Source organism: Nerophis ophidion, linkage group LG07 (assembly GCF_033978795.1).
Source record: "Nerophis ophidion isolate RoL-2023_Sa linkage group LG07, RoL_Noph_v1.0, whole genome shotgun sequence".
In the NCBI taxonomy this organism is placed as follows: Eukaryota; Metazoa; Chordata; class Actinopteri; order Syngnathiformes; family Syngnathidae; genus Nerophis; species Nerophis ophidion.
In genome coordinates, this window is record NC_084617.1 from 67,892,690 (window position 1) to 67,910,154 (window position 17,465).

Here is a 17,465-nt window from a genome sequence, read left to right on the forward strand (position 1 = left end):
AATGCATATACAGTCGTGGTCAAAATTTACATTCACTTGTAAAGTAAAGTGAAGTGAAGTGAATTATATTTATATAGCGCTTTTCTCTAGTGACTCAAAGCGCTTTACATAGTGAAACCCAATATCTAAGTTACATTTAAACCAGTGTGGGTGGCACTGGGAGCAGGTGGGTAAAGTGTCTTGCCCAAGGACACAACGGCAGGGACTAGGATGGCGGAAGCGGGAATCGAACCTGCAACCCTCAAGTTGCTGGCACGGCCACTCTACCAACCGAGCTATACCGCCCCAAAGAACAAAGTCATGGTTGTCTTGAGTTTCCAATCATTTCTACATCTCTTATTTTTTTGTGATAGAGTGATTGGAGCACGTACTTGTTGGTCACAGAAAACGTTCATGAAGTTTGGTTTGTTTATGAATTTATTATGGGTTTACTGAAAATGTGAGTAAATCTGCTGGGTCAAAAGTATACATACAGCAATGTTAGTATTTGCTTACATATCTCTTGGCAAGTTTCAAGGCGCTTTTGGTAGCCATCCGCAAGCTTCTGCTTGAATTTTTGATCACTCTTGACAAAATTGGTGCCGTTCAGCTAAATGTGTTGGTTTTCTGACATGGACTTGTTTCTTCACCATTGTCCACTTTGGGAAGGCCATTCTGAAACTTTAATTGTAGCCGGATTTCTCCATTCCTTTACCACTTTTGACGTGTATTTGGGGGTCGTTGTCCTGTTGGAACACCCAACCGCGCCCAAGACCCAACCTCCGGGCTGATAATTTTAGGTTGTCCGGAAGAATTTGGAGCTATTCCTCCCTTTTTTTTTGTCCCATTTACTCCCTGTAAAGCACCGGTTCCATTGGCAGCAAAACAGGCCCAGAGCATAATACTACCACCACCATGCTTGACGGTAGGTGTGGTGTACTTGGGATTAAAGGCCCCACCTTTTCTTCTCTAAACATATTGCTGTTTATTGTGGCCAAACAGCTCAATTTTTGTCTTATCAGACATCACATGGACGGTATAGTTCGGTTGGTAGAGTGGCCGTGCCAGCAACTTGAGGGTTGCAGGTTCGATTCCCGCTTCCGCCATCCTAGTCCCTGCCGTTGTGTCCTTGGGCAAGACACGTTACCCACCTGCTCCCAGTGCCACCCACACTGGTTTAAATGTAACTTAGATATTGGGTGTCACTATGTAAAGTGCTTTGAGTCTCTTGAGAAAAGCGCTATATAAATATAATTCACAATTCACTAAAGAACATATTGTCATGGCTGTCTTGAGTTTCCAATCATTTCTACATCTCTTATTTTTTTGTGATAGAGTGATTGCAGCACATACTTGTTGGTCACAGAAAACGTTCATGAAGTTTGGTTTGTTTATGAATTTATTATGGGTTTACTGAAAATGTGGGCAAATCTGCTGGGTCAAAAGTATACATATAGCAATGTTAATATTTGCTTACATGTCTCTTGGCAAGTTTCAAGGCGCTTCTGCTTGAATTTTTGATCACTCTTGACAAAATTGGTGCCGTTCAGCTAAATGTGTTGGTTTTCTGACATGGACTTGTTTCTTCAGCATTGTCCACTTTGGGAAGGCCATTCTGAAACTTTAATTGTAGCCGGATTTCTCCATTCCTTTACCACTTTTGACGTGTATTTGGGGGTCGTTGTCCTGTTGGAACACCCAACCGCGCCCAAGACCCAACCTCCGGGCTGATAATTTTAGGTTGTCCGGAAGAATTTGGAGCTATTCCTCCCTTTTTTTTTGTCCCATTTACTCCCTGTAAAGCACCGGTTCCCTTGGCAGCAAAACAGGCCCACAGCATAATACTACCACCACCATGCTTGACGGTAGGTGTGGTGTACTTGGGATTAAAGGCCTCACCTTTTCTCCTCTAAACATATTGCTGGGTATCGTGGCCAAACAGCTCAATTTTTGTTTTATCTGACATCACATGGACGGTATAGCTCGGTTGGTAGAGTGGCCATGCCAGCAACTTGAGGGTTGCAGGTTCGATTCCCGCTTCCGCCATCCTAGTCACTGCCGTTGTGTCCTTGGGCAAGACACTTTACCCACCTGCTCCCAGTGCCACCCACACTGGTTTGAATGTAACTTAGATATTGGGTTTCACTATGTAAAGCGCTTTGAGTCCCTAGAGAAAAGCGCTATATAAATATAATTCACTTCACTTCACTTCATGGACAAAGATAAGACCTTCTGGAGGAAAGTTCTGGAGGAAAGCACCTTATTCCAGTGAAACTTGCCAAGGGACATGTAACCAAACATTAGCATTGCTGTATGTATACTTTTGACCCAGCAGATTTGCTCACATTTTCAGTAGACCCATAATAAATTCATAAAAGAACCAAACTTTATGAATGTTTTTTGGGACCAACAAGTATGTGCTTCAATCACTATATCACCAAAAAAAAAAGAAGAGTTGCAGAAATTATTGGAAACTCAAGACAGCCATGACAATATGTTCTTTACAAGTGTATGTAAACTTGACTATGACTGTATTTATGTACGTATATTCTGGGGATTTATGTTTGAAAACTATACAGGATACTAATACTCGCTCCTAATTAAGTCACCATATTTTTCGGACTATGAGGCGCAGTGAAAATCCTTTCATTTTCTCAAAACTCGACAGTGTGCCTTATAACCCCGTTTTGTCTAATGTACGGAATCATTTTGGTTGTGCTTACCGACCTTGAAGCTATTTTTGTATGGTACTTGGTGAAATGATAAGTGTGACCAGTAGATGGCAGTCACACATAAGAGATATGTGTAGACTGCAATATGATGGCAGTACACAACGCCAACATTTTATATGCCATCCATCCATTTTCTACCGCTCATTCCCTTTCGGGGTCGCGGGGGGCGCTGGCGCCTATCTCAGCTACAATCGGGCGGAAGGCAGGGTACACCCTGGACAAGTCGCCACCTCATCGCAGGGCCAACACAGATAGACAGACAACATTCACACTCACATTCACACACTAGGGCCAATTTAGTGTTGCCAATCAGCCTATCCCCAGGTGCATGTCTTTGGAAGTGGGAGGAAGCCGGAGTACCCGGAGGGAACCCACGCATTCACGGGGAGAACATGCAAACTCCACACAGAAAGATCCCGAGCCTGGATTTGAACCCAGGACTGCAGGAACTTCGTATTGTGAGGCAGACGCACTAACCCCTCTTCCACCGTGAAGCCATTAAAAATACAGAACATTACACACGGCGCTCAAAAATCAATCAAAATGTTTTAGTAGGACCTTGGTAGGCGATGAAGTTTTTATGGATTGTACCGTGCTTCAACATAGGAGTATTATTATGGTGTGTGTATAAGGTAAGACATATCTGCCGTTTTGTTTCACGATATTATGCAAAAGCAACTTTTTTTACCTTCTGGTACCTGCTGATCTGTATTTGGGATCTGCATAAGTCCTGAAAATGTGCGCGCCTTTGTAGTCCGTGCCGACACCATGGTCGATAAGCTTCTTCTTTTTCTCTATCTTCTTGTTAAGGAACAGTCATCCTCTGCTCTTGCCATTTCTAATATAAAGTAGTTTAAAGTTCTTACTTATATCTGTCAGTGGACTTGCTATTAAAGCGCTAAAACATACCGGTGTAGTGAGTTTACTTTATTCACCCAAGGATTTTTAGTTATTAGGGAGTTCTGGTCGGACGGTTTTTCACGGTACACATTGTTGTTGCACTAGGGAGGCACGGATGAGGAGATGCTGCTCCGTTATTGAATGAAGTAAAGTCTTATTGTCATTAAAACAGTTAGCTCCATCCTTTAACACTTCTTCGACACCCGTCCTTGCACGCTACACCGCTACAACAAAGATGACGGGGAGAAGAAGCTGCCGAAGGTGAGCCATGTAAATAAGACCGCCCACAAAATGGCGCATCTTGAAGCGACTGTCAGAAAGTGGCCTGAAGATGATCCGTAAAACGTCATCTATGGAACATTTTGACCAAAGAACCACCATTACATGTTATGTAGACCACATAAAAATCATAATAATATGACCCCTTTAATGCACCTTCTAATGCAATGCGCCTTATGGTCCAGAAAATACTTTAGTTTCCGCTCTAGCTCTAAGACTTATGGGTAATGTGGTTACTCTACAAGTACAGTACCAACCCACAGAAAACTTCTAGAAGTAATACCTAATATTCATCGACAATGTCACGGTATGAACATTTCTTATTACAGTTATTGGGACCAAAATAATCACGGTTATTAGTTTTTTGGCGGCAATTTTCTGTGCTCAAAATGTTCATAAACGATATTCAAATCAGCTTAGAGAAACCCTTTTTTTCATTAGTTTGCCGTCCTGGTAGAATATGTAAACCAGTGGTGTTAAAAGTATGGCCCATGGTCAAATTTGGGGAACCACTATTAAAACGACTTGTATGGGAGAAACAGCTGAAAGGCTCTTGCATATAATGAATAAAGACTCAAAATATTTGTTCTCGCCCAGAAAAGGGTGGAATGCCATCTCCGGGTTGGGGAGGAGACCCTGCCCCAAGTGGAGGAGTTCAAGTACCTAGGAGTCTTGTTCACGAGTGGGGGAAGAGTGGATCGTGAGATCGACAGGCGGATCGGTGCGGCGTCTTCAGTAATGCGGACGTTGTACCGATCCGTTGTGGTGTAGAAGGAGCTGAGCCGGAAGGCAAAGCTCTCAATTTACCGCTCGATCTACGTTCCCATCCTCACCTATGGTCATGAGCTTTGGGTCATGGCCGAAATGAGTTTCCTCCGCCATGTGGCGGGGCTCTCCCTTAGAGATAGGGTGAGAAGCTCTGCCATCCGGGAGGAACTCAAAGTAAAGCCGCTGCTCCTTCACATCGAGAGGAGCCAGATGAGGTGGTTTGGGCATCTGGTCAGGATGCTACCCGAACGCCTCCCTAGGGAGGTGTTTAGGATACGTCCAACCGGTAGGAAGCCACGGGGAAGACCCAGGACACGTTGGGAAGACTATGTCTCCCGGCTGGCCTGGGAACGCCTCGGGATCCCCCGGGAAGAGCTAGACGAAGCGGCTGGGGAGAGGGAAGTCTGGGTTTCCCTGCTTAGGCTGTTGCCCCCGCGACCCGACCTCGGATAAGCGGAAGAAGATGGATGGATGGATGGATATATGCTTTAATGTTTCCTTAGCCATTTTATGAGCTTATTTCATGACAATTACCATGATGACAACAACAACAACCCCCACACCTCTGTTGCCTTTTGTACTTTTGACCCAACATCCGGGTTGCAACCACGTGGCCTTTAGGCACTTCTCATAAAGTCTGAAAAAATAGGTCCGGATCAAAAAATATGACCAAAAATCCTGCTGGCTTTGCTCGGTAATGTTATTGTTGTTTTAGATGCGTATGCCAAATGAAAAGAGATTTTTATTTACTTATTAATTATTCTGTGTACCGGTTCACGGTTTCTTATCTGTTTACACTTAGTGCTTTTTAATAGATATTAACATCAGTTCATTGGAATGTGTTTTTTTTTTCCTGCATCCGGATAAATAATGTTTTTTCTTATATTTTAATCCTTTCATCTATTTTCAAGAAAATTCAAACACAGTTGTGCACGATTACGAAACAGACCAAACTGTGGATGCTCCCCCTTAAAAAGCACACAGCGACATGGCAGAACTGTTCCGCTTGTGAGCGTGCTTGAGAGAGCTGTTGAAGGTTTCTATTAGAAACACATGTTTTTAAAACGGCACGCTCTGGTTTTTTTTTTTTTTTTTGCTGGAAAATGTTACTCCGCTGCAGAAAAGGTCTGTTGGGTGAAAGCACGTCACAGGAAAGAGGCCTGAAATACTTTTGTCGTCATTATCTATACGACAACGTACACATGGCAGTGACCCAGACTTACCCAGCCTATAAATTTAACATGTTCTTTATGGAAGTAATGAATGAAGTGTAAACTGATCTATGATCTAGTGATCTCATCTCACTGAGAAGACACTTGGGAAAATAATCACCACCTTCAACATGTAGCCGGCTGCTTTGCATTATTTCTGCAGCGTAGAGAGCAACATGTGGAAATATGCACTGAATTTTCAACCCCACATACCGCAATTGGTATTCCCGGGGCTCCGTTTTGGGGCTTCTGCTCTTTGGTTTATTCACCATATTTTCTATTTATAAGCCACTGCTTTTTCCCCAACGCTTTGAACCCTGCGGCTTATTAAGTGGAGTGACCGTACTTGCCAACCTTGAGACCTCCGAATTCGGGAGAAGGGGGCGGGGTTGAGGTGAGTGTGGGCGGGGTTTATATCTTAGCGTCCCGAAAGAGTTAGTGCTGCAAGGGATTCCGGGTATTTTGGGGACGGCGTGGCGAAGTTGGGAGAGTGGCCGTGCCAGCAATCTGAGGGTTACTTGTTCAATCCCCACCTTCTACCATCCTAGTCACGTCCGTTGTGTCCTTGAGCAAGACACTTCACACTTGCTCCTGACGGGTTCTGGTTAGCACCTCGCATGGCAGCTCCCGCCATCAGTGTGTGAATGGGTGAATGTGGAAATACTGTCAAAGCGCTTTGGGCTCCTTTTAAAAGGGGTAGAATCTTCTATTTAATCTTTTATTTTTTTTCTCCCATTCCCCTCCTTGTTTAGCTGTATCTCATCTTTTTTGTAAGGGGCGCTGAAAGCCGGCAGACCCAGCAGCGATCCTGTTCTGTCTCCCTGTAATGTTTGTCTGATCTTGAATGGGATTGTGCTGAAACTTTTAATTTTCCTGAAGGAAATCTCCTGAAAGAATAAATAAAGTACTATCTAATCTAATCTAATCTAGAAAAGCGCTAAGTACAACCATTTACCATTTATTTGTTCTGTTGTGTTTATGTTGTGTTACGGTGCGGACGTTCTCCCGAAATGTGTTTGTCATTCTTGTTTGGTGTGGGTTCACAGTGTGGCGCATATTTGTAACAGTGTTCAAGTTATTTATACGGCCACCCTCAGTGTGACCTGTATGGCTGTTGACCAAGTATGCATTGCATTCACTTGTGTGTGTCGGCACAGCCCGAGGGTCAAAAAAGGACCCATGTGCGTTAATCAGGAACATAAAGGGGAACATTATCACCAAACCTATGCAAGCGTCAATATATACCTTGATGTTGCAGAAAAAAGACCATGTAATTTTTTTACCTATTTCCGAACTCTAAATGGGTGAATTTTGGCAAATTAAACGCCTTTCTGTTTATCGGTCTTTTAGTGATGACGTCAGAACGTGACGTCACCGAGGTAACACACCCGCCATTTTCATTTTCACATTACAAACACCGAATCTCAGCTCTGTTATTTTCCCTGTTTTCGACTATTTTTTGGAACCTTGGAGACATCATGCCTCGTCGGTGTGTTGTCGGAGGGTGTAACAACACTAACAGGGAGGGATTCAAGTTGCACCACTGGCAAGAAATCTGCCGCCAGACCCCCATTAAATTTGCCAGAGTGTCTGCACATTTTACCGGCGATGCTAAGACAGGCATGGCACAGAGATGTATGGATAACCTGCAGATGCATTTGCAACGATTAAGTCATCGAAATCACAAAGGTGAGTTTTGTTGATGTTGTTGACTTATGTGCTAATCAGACATATTTGGTCACGGGATGACTGGCAGCTAATCGATGCTAACATGGTACGCTAATCGATGCTAATATGCTATTTACGCTAGCTGTATGTACATTTGAAACTAGATACCCACATTTAATGCGAAACAAACACTTACCAATCGACGGATTTAAGTTGCTCCAGTGTCACAAGATGCGAAAGTCCTGATCGTTTGGTCCGCACATTTTACCGGCGATGCTAATAAGGCAGCCATGCTATGGGCCACTTCATTAGGTACACCCACGCTATGGCCGAATAGCGTCAATAGCTATTTGCTCAATAGCTTCAATTTATTCTTCAATTTCGTTTTCGCTATCTGCTTCCATAGTCCGACCATCTGTTTCAATACATGCGTAATCTGTTGAATCGCTTAAGCCGCTGAAATCCGAGTCTGAATCCGAGCTAATGTCGCTATATCTTGCTGTGGTAGCCGCGATGTTGTTTGTATTGGCAGCCCTGTATGACGTCACAGGGAAATGGATGGTGGTTTCAAAGATAGCGAAAATAAGGCACTTTAAAGCTTTATTTAGGGATATTCCGGGAGGTGTAAAATTTTGAAAAAAACTTCAAAAAATACAACAAGCCACTGGGAACTGATTTTTATTGTTTTTAACCCTTTTGAAATTGTGATAATGTTCCCCTTTAAAAAAAATGGTGCTTTTATTGAAATTTATAGTTAACGCGGCCCGAATGCAGGCCCAATGGAGCAGCTGGTGGCGTCTGCAGGCCCGCTAAAGTAGTGGGTGGCGTCTGCAGACCTGGAGCAGCAGGGGCTGTGCAGGAGGTGGCAGTGGGACTGGCGGCGGCCGTGCAGTAGGTGGCTGCCTCGCTGGACGTAGGACAGGCGGCAGAGGTTGTGTCGGAGGTAGCGGCCTTGGTGGGCTTAGCTGTGCCTCTCCAGTCGCACAGCTACTAGCACTAGCCGCCCTACTCCCCTAGGGAGCAGATTCAAGACGTTGTTTCTGGTTAGAGGAAGGAGCGTTTGACCCACAAACTTAGCGGGAGCACAAACCAAGGGTGGGTGGGCTTTGGGAACCTGGGAGGCTGGTCTTGGTGCATGGTTTAGCATCTGCATGCTTGCAGGACAGCGGGCTACGTCAACATTACAAAAAAATCCATGCTTGGAGCTTCACCAGAGTGTCTTTGTGAGCAGCAGAGGGAAAGTCTTTGCGGTGCACGTCACCTTGTGGGGGCATAGCCCAGCGCCTCGGTGCTTGTGCTCTCGTGCGTTCTTAAAGAGTTCGGTTGGCAATGTCCCGCCTGGACTGCACTGGTTCGCAGCCCAGAACCTGAAAAATTCTGCAGGTTGCCGTTTGGGATCCCATACTCGACCATAGTCTGAGAGAAGGGCTACGCTCCGTGACAACGCCAACTTCCACCTTTGTCTGTGACGCGCTGGTTCAGAACTCGAGCAAAAAGTGTCTATTGCATGGGTGTCAAACTATGGCCCGCTGGCCACATTTGGCCCGTCATGTAATTTATTTTGGCCCTTGAGACAATATTAAATTAACATTAGAGCTGGCCTGCCGGTATTATACAGCGGCGATGCATTCACCGCTAATTCTAATACTTGCCAACCCTCACAATTTTCCCAAGAGACTCCCGGCAACCATTCACTTGAATTTCTCCCGATTTCCACTTGGACAACAATATCGGCGGCGTGCCTTAAAGGTACTGCTTTTAGCGTCCTCTACAACCTGCCGTCATGTCCGCTTTGCCGCCATACAATCAGCGTGCTGGCCCAGTCACGTAATATATGCGGATTCTACACACACACAAGTGAATGCATCGCATACTTGGTCAACAGCCATACAGGTCACAATGAGGGTGGCCGTATAAACAACTTTAACACTGTTACAAATATGCACCACACTGTGAACCCACACCAAACAAGAATGACAAACACATTTCCGCACTGTAACACAACATCAACAGAACAAATACCCAGAAGCTCTTGCAGCACTAACTCTTTAGAGACGCTACAATATACACCCCCGCTACCAACAAAACTCGATTTTGCATGTCACTATAAAGTTATATAAGCCTTGCTTGTTCAATATCCAATGCAAAACTTGTTTGGGTCCCTATTAAAAGGTTAAATTGTTCAACTTTGGCCCGCGGTTTTGTTCAGTTTAGAATTTTGGAACACTCTGTATTTGAGTTTGACACCCCTGGTCTATTGGGACCAGACCGCAATCTTGCCCCCACATCATAGTCTATAGAACCTCAGCAGGGGGAAAGCTGAGCCTCTGCCTCCATTTCAGCTCAAAACAACCGCTCATATTCCTCGTCCGTGATTTCCTCAGCGGGAACTGCTGGATAACTTTAATGTCTTGGTTAGGACTTACTGTGACGCTCTGGTCGCACAGCGGCCATATTCGGCGTGTTCCTAAGATGCAGGAAAGCTGAGGAGGCAACATGCAGGTAAAATTCTATTTAATTTGATGAGAAAAACAAACAAAAAGACGAGTGCTACTTGGGAAGGCACCAAAAACAAAACTAATACTGAGAGACTGCAAAACAACAAAACCGAATGCTGGAACGCAGCAAACCCCCCACCCCAACCCCACGCCCTCCCTGCGTGGTTGAGGTGGGCAAGGTTTGGTGCTCGCTGGGTGTATAACATAGTTAGGAAGTGTCATGGATGCAAAGGATTCTGGGTATTTGTTGAGTTGCGTTTATGTTGTGTTACTGTGAGGATTTTCTCCCGAAATGTGTTTGTCATTCTTCTTTTGTGTGGGTTCACAATGTGGCGCATATTAGTAGGAGTGTTAAAATTGTTTATATCACAACCGTCAGTGTACTCTGTATCACCCAGTATGCCTTCCAGTCGTGTGCGTGCATCTGCGGAAGCCTCTCACAACATGTTGCTGGACTGTCAAGCAGATTTTACATGTTGTAGAAGGTGTTTAAGGCAATGGCTTCATAGCATGCCCTTATTCTTGTCATCTGGATGACCACCAGCAGATATTGGCGAGAACAGTTGCGGCTCCCATTGTCTTCCTCATTTTGTGAAACGGGTCGAAATGGCTCTTTGAGTGGTAAAGGTTGCCGATCCCTGTTCTAAGGAATTGGACCCTGGGGACACAGGGGCATGTCTGGATGACTCGCCTTCATTTTTCCAGTGGTTAGCTCCGAGCTACGAAACCGCTTCATTATGAGGCTGGCTGTGGCGTGGTCTTTCTGACGTCACCTTTTGTGTGGGCAAGGTCTTTCTGGCGTCAATTTTTCTCCGAACTCAGTTTGTAGACGATCAATGAGTCCATACAAAGCGAAGTGCCGGAGTTTGATTGATTGATTGATACTTTTATTAGTAGATTGCACAGTACAGTACATATTCCGTACAATTGACCACTAAATGGTAACACCCGAATAAGTTTTTCAACTTGTTTAAGTCGGGGTCCACGTTAATCAATTCATGGTAGATTCAAGAAATACAAGGCTGACTTACTCGTGTAAACGTTTGTCCGAGGAGGTGGACCTTAAACGCCGGTTTAGTGTGGCTGAAACGGGTCTTAGACTAAATAATTATTAGTTTAAGGGGTTAAACGACTTAGTGTAGACGTGACTTTACGCTGTGAATGCGAGGTGTTATGTATAAAGTGTGATTCGTTCTCAAGAAGAAAAAATGTCTACAGAGACCCAAGATTACATGTCTGATTTATTCAAGTCCTTGTACATTTAGGTTGAAAACATGCATGGCTATCTCGCTCTGGAGGGCCTCTTCATGCTTTGTATGTCAGCCATAAATGGCTTTTCCGTCTGTGCTAGTTTCTCCCAAACCGAGGAACAGGAAAGGCATCTCTCCCGGGAGAGTGCCGAGCGAAACAAGACACATATGTTTGTAATCGGCCCAACTGCTCTTTTTTTTTATGTGAATCCACGTGAGAAGCAGCTGATATCCAGACAGGACAGTAATTAGTCCACATTAAATGGGCGAGAATATCTGGTTCTTTTTCTAGACTTTTTACACAAGTTCCTTGTGCAGACAATGTGATGTTTGGCAGGGATCTTGTTTACGTCTTCTGACTTCCTTTGTTTTCTCCACTGGACTCCGGCCAGGGCGCCCTTCGCACTTGCACATGTCTGCCACTGAGTGGACCGAAGACATCACCACACGCTCTTTTTTTACTCTCTGCACTGGCAAAAGTTGTTATCGTTGGCGGGAAATAGCAAAAATTTCGAATATGTATTTCTCAATCCCCTGGCATTGGTTCCTTCTTGGAGGGAAATGCCTAATTAGTAAACTATGCCTTCTCAATGGTAAATGGGTTGTACTTGTATAGCGCTTTTCTACCTTCGAGGTACTCAAAGCACTTTGACACCATTTCCACAATCACCCATTCACACTCACACACTAATGGTGGGAGCTGCCATGCAAGACCCTAACCACGACCCATCAGGAGAAAGGGTGAAGTGTCTTTGATTGATTGATTGAAACTTTTATTGGTAGATTGCACTGTTGAGTACATATTCCGTACAATTGACCACTAAATGGTAACACCCGAATAAGTTTTTCAACTTGTTTAAGTCGGGGTCCACGTTAATCAATTCATGTCTTGCTCAAGGACACAACGGACGTGACTGTTACGGTTTAACAGAGGGAGATGACGGCTCAGACACTAGGGGGCGGTAATGTTCAATGATTTATTTTATATATATATATATATATATATATATATATATATATATATAGCCATCCATCCATCCATTTTCTACCGCTTATTCCCTTTCGGGGTCGCGGGGAGCGCTGGCGCCTATCTCAGCTACAATCTGGCGGAAGGCGGGGTACACCCTGGACAAGTCGCCACCTCATCGCAGGGCCAACACAAATAGACAGACAACATTCATATATATATATATGTATAAATAACAAACAACACTGGGGCGGTTTAGCTCGGTTGGTAGAGCGGCCGTGCCAGCAACTTGTGGGTTGCAGGTTCGATTCCCGCATCCACCATCCTAGTCACTGCCGTTGTGTCCTTGGGCAAGACACTTTACCCACCTCCTCCCAGTGCCACCCACACTGGTTTGAATGTAACTTAGATATTGTGTTTCAATATCTTTACATAGTTTCACTATGTAAAGCGCTTTGATTCACTAGAGAAAAAGCGCTATATAAATATAATTCACTTCATTTCACTAACGATACTTAAACTAAAGAATGGAATGTGTGACCAAAATCCAAGAGTGTGTGTGGTGTTTAACGTTGTGTATAATTAACTGGTGTGGGTTGCCGTGATATTGGATGGGGAAGCAGACAAATCCACAGGGGGCTAGGCAAAAGGATATCCGTGATCCAAGTGAGGTCCTTGGGGCTGAGAGAGAGAGGCGACAGGGTCCATGTCCAGGCATGAGTCGAGGATCGAGGGAGGCAGTCGAGATCCAGGGCAACTAAAGGAAAACACTGCGGGCTCAAGGGAGAAGACAGGGGACAAATGAGGCCCTGGAGAGGAAACAAGGAGAGAGAGCATAAAGCTTGTCGCTTACGGTTCACCATTGAGAAACTAAGTTCCGGGAAGGTTCCTAAGGTCCACTGGTCCTTATACCGCTCACCCTCATCAGTCCCAGGTGTGCAGATTGTTTATCGTCTACAGGCTTGTCGCTGCATGGACGTGCAGCGCTCAGCGCGAGCAGGGGCATGTCCGAGTGCGCTGTCAGCAGAGGTCCCGGCAAGAAAAGCGGGTTCGAGTCCGCGCCGTGACAGTGACGAGGTTGGTTGAATGTGGGGATCGAACCAGGAACCCTCAGTTTGCTGGCACGGCCACTCTCCCAACTTTGCCACGCCGTCCCCTTTAACAAAAAACAAATCTCAATACTTCAGGGATGTCCAAAGTTCAGACCATTTTCAGATCACAAACCTTTTTCATTGGCCTTGCAAAAAATGTAATCAATGTATTTTTATTATTATTTGCTTGGTCATCGTTAACACATGTTTGATTCAATCATTCATTCATTCATTCATTCATTCTCGGGGTTTTGGACGTAGAAGACGTGGAAGCCCTGAGATCGGTAGGTTGTGAGTTCAAACCCCGGCCGAGTCATACCAAAGACTATAAAATTGGGACCCATTACCTACCTGCTAGGCACTCAGCATCAAGGGTTGGAATTGGGGGGTTAAATCACCAAAATGATTCCCGGGCGCGGCCACCGCTGCTGCTCACTGCTCCCCTCGTCTCCCAGGGGGTGATCAAGGGTGATGGGTCAAATCCGGAGAATAATTTTGCCACACCTAGTGTGTGTGTGACAATCATTGGCACTTTAACTTTAACTTAGGGAGACGGCGTGGTTCCTCGTTCAATCCTCACCTTCTACCAACTTCGTCACGTCCGTTGTGTCCTTGAGCAAGACAAAAAAAAAGGGTTATACATATGACTCTGGAGCAAAACATATGCAAAATATACACCAAAAGCATACACCAATACATGTTAAGGAAAGCAAGACAGTGTGTTAAATGTAGATTAGAATCCTCATAGTTCGCTATGAAGCTGAAAATGAACTGTTCATTTACTGATCCACTGGTACGCATTCTAATAATTTACTGTTGAGATTATTTAGCATCGGACCTTTTAAAGGCCTACTGAAATGAGATTTTCTTATTCAAACAGGGATAGCAGGTCCATTCTATATGTCATACTTGATCATTTCGCGATATTGCCATATTTTTGCTGAAAGGATATAGTAGAGAACATCGACGATAAAGTTCGCAACTTTTGGTCGCTATTAGAAAAAGCCTTGCCTGTAACAGAAGTATGTGCGCGTGACGTCACGGGTTGCAGGGCTCCTCACATATTCACTTTGTTTAGAATGGGAGCTACCAGCAGTAAGAGCAATTCGGAACGAGAAAGCGACAATTTCCCCATTGATTTGAGCGAGGATGAAAGATTTGTGAATTAGGATATTGATAGTGAAGGACTAGAAAAAAAAAAAGAAAAAAAGCAACTGCTCCGGGCGGCGGCAGTGTGAGCGTTTCAGATGTAATTAGACACATTTACTAGGATAATTCTGGAAGATCCCTTATCTGCTTATTGTTTTAATGGTGTTTTAGTGAGATTGTAAAGACATACCTCGAGGTCGGATGGCTGCGGTGAACACGCAGTGTCTCAGAGAGAAGCCGAGGAGCCAAGCTCACAGCTGCCTTTTTGACGAATAATCCAATGATGTCTCCGGTAAGATACATATCACAATTGTCCCATCCAAAAACATGCTGTTTGAAAACATGTTCGCTTGACCGCTCTGCTTCACAACAAACAAAGAAACACCGCCTCTGTCTCGGTGCTATAAACAGCTGCAATCCACCGCTTTCCACCAACAGCATTGTTCTTTATAGTCTCCATTATTAAATGAACAAATTGCAAAAAATTCAGCAACACAGATGTCCAAAATACTGTGTAATTATGCGATTAAAGCAGACGACTTAGCCGCTAGTGGTGCAGCGCTAATATTTCCTGACAGTCCGTGACGTCACAGGACGTTTTCAACAGGATACCTCGCGGGAAATTTAAAATTGCAATTTAGTAAACTAAAAAGGCCGTATTGGCATGTGTTGCAATGTTAATATTTCATCATTGATATATAAACTATCAGACTGCGTGGTCGCTAGTAGTGGGTTTCAGTAGGCCTTTAACAACACTAAAGTTTGATCAGACTGAGAAGTTACAAGCAGCACAATAGTTGGCCGATCATTGCCAAAAGTGGAAGCAGAAATACGATGTTTGGTATGCAACATTAGAGGTTAGATTGAGGTTTAGCATGGAAATAAGCATCATATAAACGTGTTCTTTCCTGTTCATCAATGTATTCCCTACAGAATCTTGATATTCAAGTTGAAGATGTGCGCATTCGAGCCATTTTGTCATCACTACGCAAGCGGATCCCCGTGACAGAGGGCTATGTGGAGGTGAAGGATGGCGGTAAATGGAAGCAGATCTGTAATACCGAGTGGAGCCAGTTTAACAGCAGAGTCATCTGCGGCATGTTTGGATTCCCTTCGGAGAGGAAGTTTAATACCAGAGTCTACAAGTAGGTATTTCTGTGCTAAAATACATTGTGTGGTGATGTTGACCAGGGTTGTTGTTGGTCATTCAGAGCTTGAAATTAGGTTTCATTTCCAAAGGCACGTCACATGTCAACACTGTGGTGTTTAGGTCGGGCCGAGCACAGATTCCATTGATTTAAATGTATTTCAAAGGGCTGGGATGAGTGTTTTGAGTTACGAGCTGGTGGTGCAATGCAATCTGCTCGTAAATCGAGGTACTACTGTTGTTAAGAAGTGCGCAAACTGTGACTGCGTCCCTGGGTCTGAGACCGGGGATATTACCGGAGATGCCTTCCTCAGAGCCACCTCGACAGTAGTCAGGAATAACTACAATGGTTGCAATTAGGGTTGGGGATCATCAGAATGTGTACAATTCCGGTTCTGATTCCGGTTGTTGGTTTCGATTCCGAATATTTTAGGAGGTAGGGTCGAAAAATGTACTATTCTCACGGGGATTTTTTATAAATAAATGTTTTAATTGAATTTGACAGGTATTACAATGTACAATAGAACAGTCAACACATTTTCCCCTTTTTTTCCCACCCACTTCCAAGAACAACAACCCAACCCACACCCCATACAGACATAAACCCCCCTCCCCCCAGGTCCTACATAAGTTAAAAGGTACAGTCACAAAAGGAAAATAATTATCAATCAATCAATCAATGTTTATTTATATAGCCCCAAATCACAAATGTCTCAAAGGACTGCACAAATCATTACGACTACAACACCCTCGGAAGAACCCACAAAAGGGCAAGGAAAACTCACACCCAGTGGGCAGGGAGAATTCACATCCAGTGACAATGCTGACTATGAGAAACCTTGGAGAGGACCTCAGATGTGGGCAACCCCCCCCCCCCCCCCCCTCTAGGGGACCGAAAGCAATGGATGTCGAGCGGGTCTAACATGATACTGTGAAAGTTCAATCCATAGTGGCTCCAACACAGCCGCGAGAGTTCAGTTCAAGCGGATCCAAGACAGCAGCGAGAGTCCCGTCCACAGGAGACCATCTCAAGCGGAGGCGGATCAGAAGCGTAGAGATGTCCCCAACCGATACAGGCGAGCGGTCCATCCTGGGTCTCGACTCTGGACAGCCAGTACTTCATCCATGGTCATCGGACCGGACCCCCTCCACAAGGGAGGGGGGGACATAGGAGAAAGAAAAGAAGCGGCAGATCAACTGGTCTAAAAAGGAGGTCTATTTAAAGGCTAGAGTATACAGATGAGTTTTAAGGTGAGACTTAAATGCTTCTACTGAGGTAGCATCTCGAACTGTTACCGGGAGGGCATTCCAGAGTACATCACTTTCTTCTCAACATAGGCAGATAGTAAATATACACCCGGAATAAATATTAAAACAAATATACAAAAAGAAGCTGGTTTATGAAAGGTGAACTTTTCATGTGTCCTGTAGCGTCTTTAATTTAACTATGTAGTCAACCATACAGCCCCAAACAAAATAAAACTTCTCAGGTGCCCCCCTAAGATTGAACTTTATTTTTTCCAGATCTAAATGCATCATAAGATCTTTAAGCCATAAGGAGGCTTTGGGGCAGAAAGGTGACTTCCACTCCAGCAAAATTCTCCTACATGCTAATAAGATTAGATAGTACTTTATTTATTCTGTCAGGAGAGTTCCTTCAGGAAAATTACAATTTTCAGCACAATCCCATTCAAGATTAAGGATGCAAAGGCGATACTATCCTTAAATTTTCTCCTTATTTGGGGATCTGAGACCGTCCCAAAAATAGCCATTTCTGCACATGGTGTCCGATTTAAATCCAGTGCCTTAGCAAGGTGTTTGAAAAT

At 44.4% G+C, this 17,465-nt stretch overlaps 1 protein-coding gene across 1 annotated transcript in view; it reads left to right on the top strand.

Annotated features, from left to right (window-relative positions):
• loxl2b (lysyl oxidase-like 2b) overlaps positions 1-17,465 on the top strand; it is an 84,207-nt gene that overhangs the window by 20,712 nt on the left and 46,030 nt on the right. Inside the window, 1 exon segment of the mRNA XM_061906961.1 lies at positions 15,426-15,637. Coding sequence (XP_061762945.1) covers positions 15,426-15,637 — 212 coding nt within the window.